General features: G+C 46.4%; 1 protein-coding gene across 2 annotated transcripts in view; it reads left to right on the forward strand.

The window, feature by feature from the left end:
- LOC109314093 overlaps positions 1-5,436 on the forward strand; it is a 30,075-nt gene extending 24,639 nt beyond the window's left edge. Inside the window, exons 1-2 of one of the 2 annotated variants that reach the window (XM_019541070.1) lie at positions 225-304; positions 2,988-5,436. In XM_019541070.1, coding sequence (XP_019396615.1) covers positions 3,033-4,334 — 1,302 coding nt within the window. In that variant the 5' untranslated portion in view covers positions 225-304; positions 2,988-3,032 and the 3' untranslated portion in view covers positions 4,335-5,436. Of the gene's footprint in view, positions 1-224; positions 305-2,987 lie in introns of those variants that run through there. The other variant, XM_019541069.1, reaches the window with a different exon arrangement.
- The last annotated feature ends 708 nt before the right edge of the window (positions 5,437-6,144 follow it).

Raw genomic sequence — 6,144 nt, forward strand, 5'->3', positions numbered from 1 at the left:
ACTTTGCCACAGCCCTTTTACACCTTGTTTAGAAGGTGACGTAGTGGCAGAGTTTCTTGCAGGGTCTGAGGTAGGCCCGTTGACTCGTGCTCACACGTCATCACGTTGGCTCATCTCACAGCCACTCTTGAGAGGCTGGCAGAGATGTCAGTCTGCTGAGAGCCGTGCACTTCCTCCTTACGGCAGAAGTGGTTCAGGCTCGTCAGGGCTGGACATAGTTTAGATTTCCCTCTTCTCTTATCTTTTGTCTGCAGTCTTTCAGGGACCAGAGAGACCCTGAGTGCCGTCGCAGAGAAGGAAAGTGGTAAGTCAAGCAGGAAACCTCTCACAAGGTCACTGGGGAGTTGATCATCCACCCAACTCTTGAACTCCCATTTCGATCACCTTCAAGAGACATTTGGATGAGTATCTTGCTGGGGTCCTATGATCCCTGCTGACTTCCTGCCCCCGGGGTGGGGGGGCTGGACTCGATGATCCTCCAGGGTCCCTTCCAGCCCTAATGTCTATGAAATCTATGAACTCTTAGCAATTTTTGTTTGTTTGTTTGCTTGCACTGTGCTACTAGCATTTGGAGAGAAACCCACAGGCCCCCCAGCAGGAGCAGTTGGCTCCAGGGAACATGGGGGGAAGACTAGGAAAGGAGTGACACTAAGCCAGGCAGCAGGCTGTCCTATGGTGGGAGGAAGCACTACTGTCCCATCAGGGCAGCTCCTTGCCAGTGCTGTAAACCTACTTTTGCACTTAAAAGTGTAGGTCCCTAGTAGAGAGAAGATGTCAGTGCTTCAGTACAGACGCATCTGGGTGAAGCCAAGAGCAGCTGTCTGTGGTGCTCTCAGATGTGAATTCTTCTCCTACTCTTTCCTGTTCACTTTTATCCAAGCTGTCCAGGTACTTGCCAGAAATTTCATTCAGCTGCCACCAGCTTGTTCTCACTGCAGGTGGGCAAGGGGCTTGGGGCTGAAACCTGGTGTTTGTCTCCAGCAGGGGCCAGAGTCCTCCTCGACCATATCAGTTAGACTTCCGGGTGTCGGCTCGTCCAGGGACAGAATGGCAAAAGCATGAGTCAGAAGCAAGGGCTATCTCTGCTTTCCAGCTATAGTGACAAGATGGGTTGTCGAGAGGTCAGGGATGGCAGAGAGCAGCTCTGTATTTCAGCCACCCAGTGCTCGGTGAGTGCAGAGCAGCTATTTGCTTGTTTGCTGTAGCACTAGTCAGCCACATGCCTCCTACCCTGGGCACTGACAGAGATTACAGCCGAAGAGGTGAGGTGCAGCACAGAAAACAATGGGTGGGGAGGATGTAGTGTAAGGGTGACAAGGTACAGTGTCTGTGCTGTAGAGGAAAGAGGAAGGATAGTAGTGCATGTGGCCACCCCAGCCCTTCCTGTCTTTCAAGAGGAAATATAGATAGAAATGTTTTTTGTTTCTATGAGTTATTTGTATTATAAATTCTGTCTGCAAAGAAGCACCTTGTGCTGTGCCTTAAATGTAATAACCTCTTCACAAATTGCAAATGATGAGCCTTGTAAGAGCCTATCATTTATTCTTCTAAAGTGCATGTAGAGATGTTTGGCAACGCTGTTTTGCAGGCCGGGTTGTTCATTTCGGTAAGACTTTAAAAACAAGCTAGTGCTATTTTTATAAAGGGAGGACCAGTAAAATAACAGTTGTAATGACACTGTATTTTGTGTTGTACCAGAGCTCTTCCTTTTTGATAAAGACAAAACCAAAACATGCAGAAGAGGAGCCAGGGGGATGTTAAAGACTACAGTTTCACAGGAAGGAAAAGTAATGTCTTAGGGCTGCTTCCAGTGTGATGCTAGAAGAACTGGGGGGTAGAGAGAGGCATAATTGCAGTGCTGATTCTTTAGCATAGAAAACAGAAAAATGTTGATGCATTTTGATTAGATCAAGGGGGGAGGGGCAGGAGGCAGGGCAGTTGGATCAAAAGCTCTGCGCTGTGGGGTTGCATAAGGTTGCCAAGGGCTTTGTAGCCCATCCTTCTTCTAGATGTTATGCTGAGCGAACAGGAAAGGCCGGTCTTGCGGGGGTACAGGGTGTGTCCTGAAGCCCCCACAAAGACATTGTTATTGCTCTTGTGGCATGCCTGTAGTGCCAACCGCACACAGGCTAGCAGTGCTGTTCTCTTAGCATTTTCATCCTGGCAAGAATGACCTGACTTATGAGCTGCCCCAGTGGGTGGGAACCCTTCCTCCCTGTGCCTTTGGGCTTGTTGTCACTGAAAGAAGGAGAGTATTGGGTGCTGGATCTTGCTCCCAGGCTCCTGCATTTTATCGGATAAGCATCTAACATAAAATACAGAAGCTGCTCACTGTAGCAAACTGCTCAAACAGAGAAAATGGTGTAGTTTAACGCAGGCATCTTTGTCAAAGGCCCTTCTGATCGTAAGGTAAAGGAACATAGTAAGTCTTGCTTTCAGAAAGGTCATGTGAAACTGTCGTTGACTGCAGCTGTCTCTCAGTAGATCACCCTGAACTGGTATGACAGTGCTTGCAGCTGCCTGCTGAGTCTGTATTTAATGATTTCTCCTTGTGTGACAACTAAACATTGCTTTATTTTTAAAAACTTGTGGGTTTGTTTGTGTTAAAAACCCTGAGGGGGTGTGAGAGAGAGAGAGAGACCAGAACCATATTGAGTAGTAGATAACTAATCTTTTTACCAGTTCAGAAAAGTGACAGTAAAGGTACGTCAGTCTCCAGAATTTATGTTCAATCTTCCCTTTAAAAAATGGCCAGGTCCAAAATATCTCCATTCCTTCCACATTGGAACATCCTGCTGTTCCTCTGCAGTTACTGACGCTGATCCTGTTCTCAGAGGTCACGTCCTCCCACTAACCCTGTCTCTCAGGTGACTATATGTGTGTCATGCCAAGAGGAGTTTCTCCTCATAATAATAGTGATAATAACAGTTGGAAAAAACCCCAGGCCTGTTATCAATAACCTGAACCTATTTTCTTCTCACATACAGGTTGTTTTTAGAATCCCGGAAGAAAGTTGACAGCACTGGTCTGAGATGATTGGTGGGAGAAAATATTATGCTGCTCTCTGCTTTCTTCTCTGCATTTTACTGATGACTATCTTTAAAAACTGGATGTATCTTGACAGATTTCTAACAAAAATCGAAATAAAGAAAGGTAGTTGCTATGAATGGGAAGCTACCAATAGTACAATCACAGCCTTGGAGGATAACAGAACCTTTATCGTAGCCCCGTACTTTGATAACAGAGAGAGCAAAATCACCCGAGTGATTGCGATTGTTCACCACGAGGAGGTGACGGCGCTTTACTGCTGGTTCTGCTGCCAGCCCGATGGGGAAATACACGTATCTAGGGCAGACACTGATGTCCACTCGGATCGATTTGACTTCCCTTACGGTGCAGCGGACCTGCTCTGTGCAGAGCCCCCCACCTGTGAGCCGAGCTATGTGTCGATTCACTCATTCCCTAATGGAAATATTGAGCAGCTGCCCAGATTTGAAATAAAGAACCGCAAAGCTGAGTCCTTTTCTGCTGACTTCACCGTGTGCATCTCAACCATGTTTGGAAACTACAACAATGTCTTACAATTTATACAGAGCGTGGAGATGTACAAAATTCTTGGCGCCCAGAGAGTGATGATCTACAAGAACAGCTGCAGCCCCCTGATGGAGAGCGTCCTGGCCTTTTATATTGCAGAAGGAACCGTCGAGGTCGTTCCCTGGCCAATCACCTCCCACCTCAAGGTGTCTCCTCACTGGCGTTTCCCGAAGGACGGGACGCACATTGGTTACTACGGACAAATCACCGCTCTCAATGACTGTGTGTATCGCAACATGTACCGGAGCAGGTTTGTGCTGCTCAATGATATCGATGAAATTATTCTGCCCGCAAAGCACCCGGATTGGAAAACCATGATGAGGAGTCTTCAGGAGCAGAATCCAGACACTGGTGTTTTCCTCTTTGAGAATCACATCTTCCCCAACACCGTGTTCACTGCCACCTCCACGGGCAAGATCAACACTTCGTCGTGGGGTGCAGTGCCCGGAGTGAACATCCTGCAGCATATCCACAGGGAGCCTGACCGAAAAGATGTCATCAACCCTAGGAAAATGATAGTTGATCCAAGGAAGGTGATTCAGACTTCAGTCCACTCCGTCCTGAGGGCCTACGCTGGCAGTGTCAACGTTCCTTTGGACATCGCCCTTGTTTACCACTGCCGGGTACCGCTTCAAGGGAAGCTTCGCAGAGAACCGCTGATTCGGGATACGACCCTCTGGAAATACAACTCCTCCTTAATCTTAAATGTTAACAATGTGCTACTGCAAACTGTGTTTTAGGGCAACACCGGAGCCATCAAGGGGAAAGACTGGCAGTGTAGGATGCTGAGAACAGCATTGCTGAGACAACCATGATTAAGGTACATGTGAATATTCATATTCAGTCATGAGGACCTGGGAGAACATTCCTTGAGCATCTGGGATAAAAAGGATAAATTCAGGCATCACGAGCTGAAGCATTTGTGATTTTGTAAGGAAATACTGTCCAATACAAAGATTCTTATCACTCCAATGAGTGCTCTATTATAAGTTGTCAGCTTTTTGGTCAGGCAAGTAATGGAACAACAGATATGGTAATTAGTAAAGAATTAAAAATTAGGCATCATATTGCCCGTCAAAATGGTTTTATGGTAAATATATCTTGTCACATGAATCTGATTTCATTTTTTGTGGTTTCCTGTGTTTGTTGATAAAGGTAATGGCATAGATGTAATATCTTCGTGTTTTGTAAATAATGGGATAGGGACAGGGCTGATCCTGTCTCAGGTGGAGGATTGGACTAGATGTGAATTCTGGAGGTCCCTTCCACCCCACTTCTCTATGAGTCTGTGACTTACACTGCACAGTATTCTGGATTGGAAATTTAGCACTGTGCAATACCAAAGAGTATATTAACACACGTCAAAGTAACTGCTGACAGGGAATCATCTCTGAAGTGGGATCAGAACTCAGCCTGCGGCTATTCAACATTTCCATTTGTGTTTTTTAGAAATGCTATTGAAAAACTATGTAGATAGCAGAGCTATTATCAGAATGGTGAAGAGGTGTAAGGGCAGTCCTACAGAACATTTTGAGTGACTGTAAACACTGTCCTTTTAAGCAAAACGTGCGACTGCAGCCCGAAGGCAAGGTCAGACAACTAGGAACAAGGGACACAGGCTGTACCCTGAAAAGCAGCAACTCAGAAAAGGACATGGTGGGAGTAATAACTAAGCAGTGCAACGTGAGCCCTCGGTGTGATGCTGTGCCAAGAGGAGCCAAGGCAATCCTTAGACAGGGAGAGAGAGACTCTGCCAAGGCACTGCAAAAATCTCATGTTAAGCTGAGGCCATTGTAGCTGTGTGTGAAGATCTCTTCCAAGAACCTGTGGCAGAGTCAATAGCACAGAATAAACAGGAATTCAAAAGTTATCAATGAAAATTACACCCAGCAAAGCTATGAGAAACTATCTAGAAATGTGGAACAGATGTAAACTGCACCTGAGTCTGTTTCTCCAAGCAGAAGACAGCAGGCATCTTCATTTCTGATGCTAGTGCGTTCCAACAGACACAGGAGGTTAACTATGGAGCTACATTACACCAAATGAGAACGGCACTCAGTGTGATAGTCAACCATGACAGAAGTTGGCAATCAAGGGTATGACGGAGCTTGTGATGGATCCATGGCTGAAGAGCTATTTTTTAAGTTCTCAGGTAAGCAGTGCTGGGCAGTGGAATACAGTCCAGGACATAGCCAGAAACACTGGTAATAGTACCAACAGGAAAACCACGAGTAGTGGAAAGCAAGGGTGACAACAGCGAGCTCACCATCACTAAGCACACTGACAAACTGGATGCACAAGTAAATGACTAACTGGATCAATTTTAATAGTACCTTTTCCTTAGTATTGGGTTAAAAGTGTGTTAGGTCTGTGGCTTCTTTCTAAGGTGGACTCAGTGACAAGTGAGGGCTCAGAGTAGTTGCAGAAGAGTGTGAGGACAGGTCCCCTTTTGACTGGAATGCATCGGAGGACAGGACAACCCCACTGCAGCTCAGACGCCCAGGAAGTCCCCTTTGTCCTGGAGCAGAAGCAGGAAGGCACTGCAGAGGC

The sequence above is a fragment of the Crocodylus porosus genome, unplaced genomic scaffold, assembly GCF_001723895.1.
Source record: "Crocodylus porosus isolate Cpor-Errol unplaced genomic scaffold, CroPor_comp1, whole genome shotgun sequence".
NCBI lineage: Eukaryota > Metazoa > Chordata > Crocodylia > Crocodylidae > Crocodylus > Crocodylus porosus.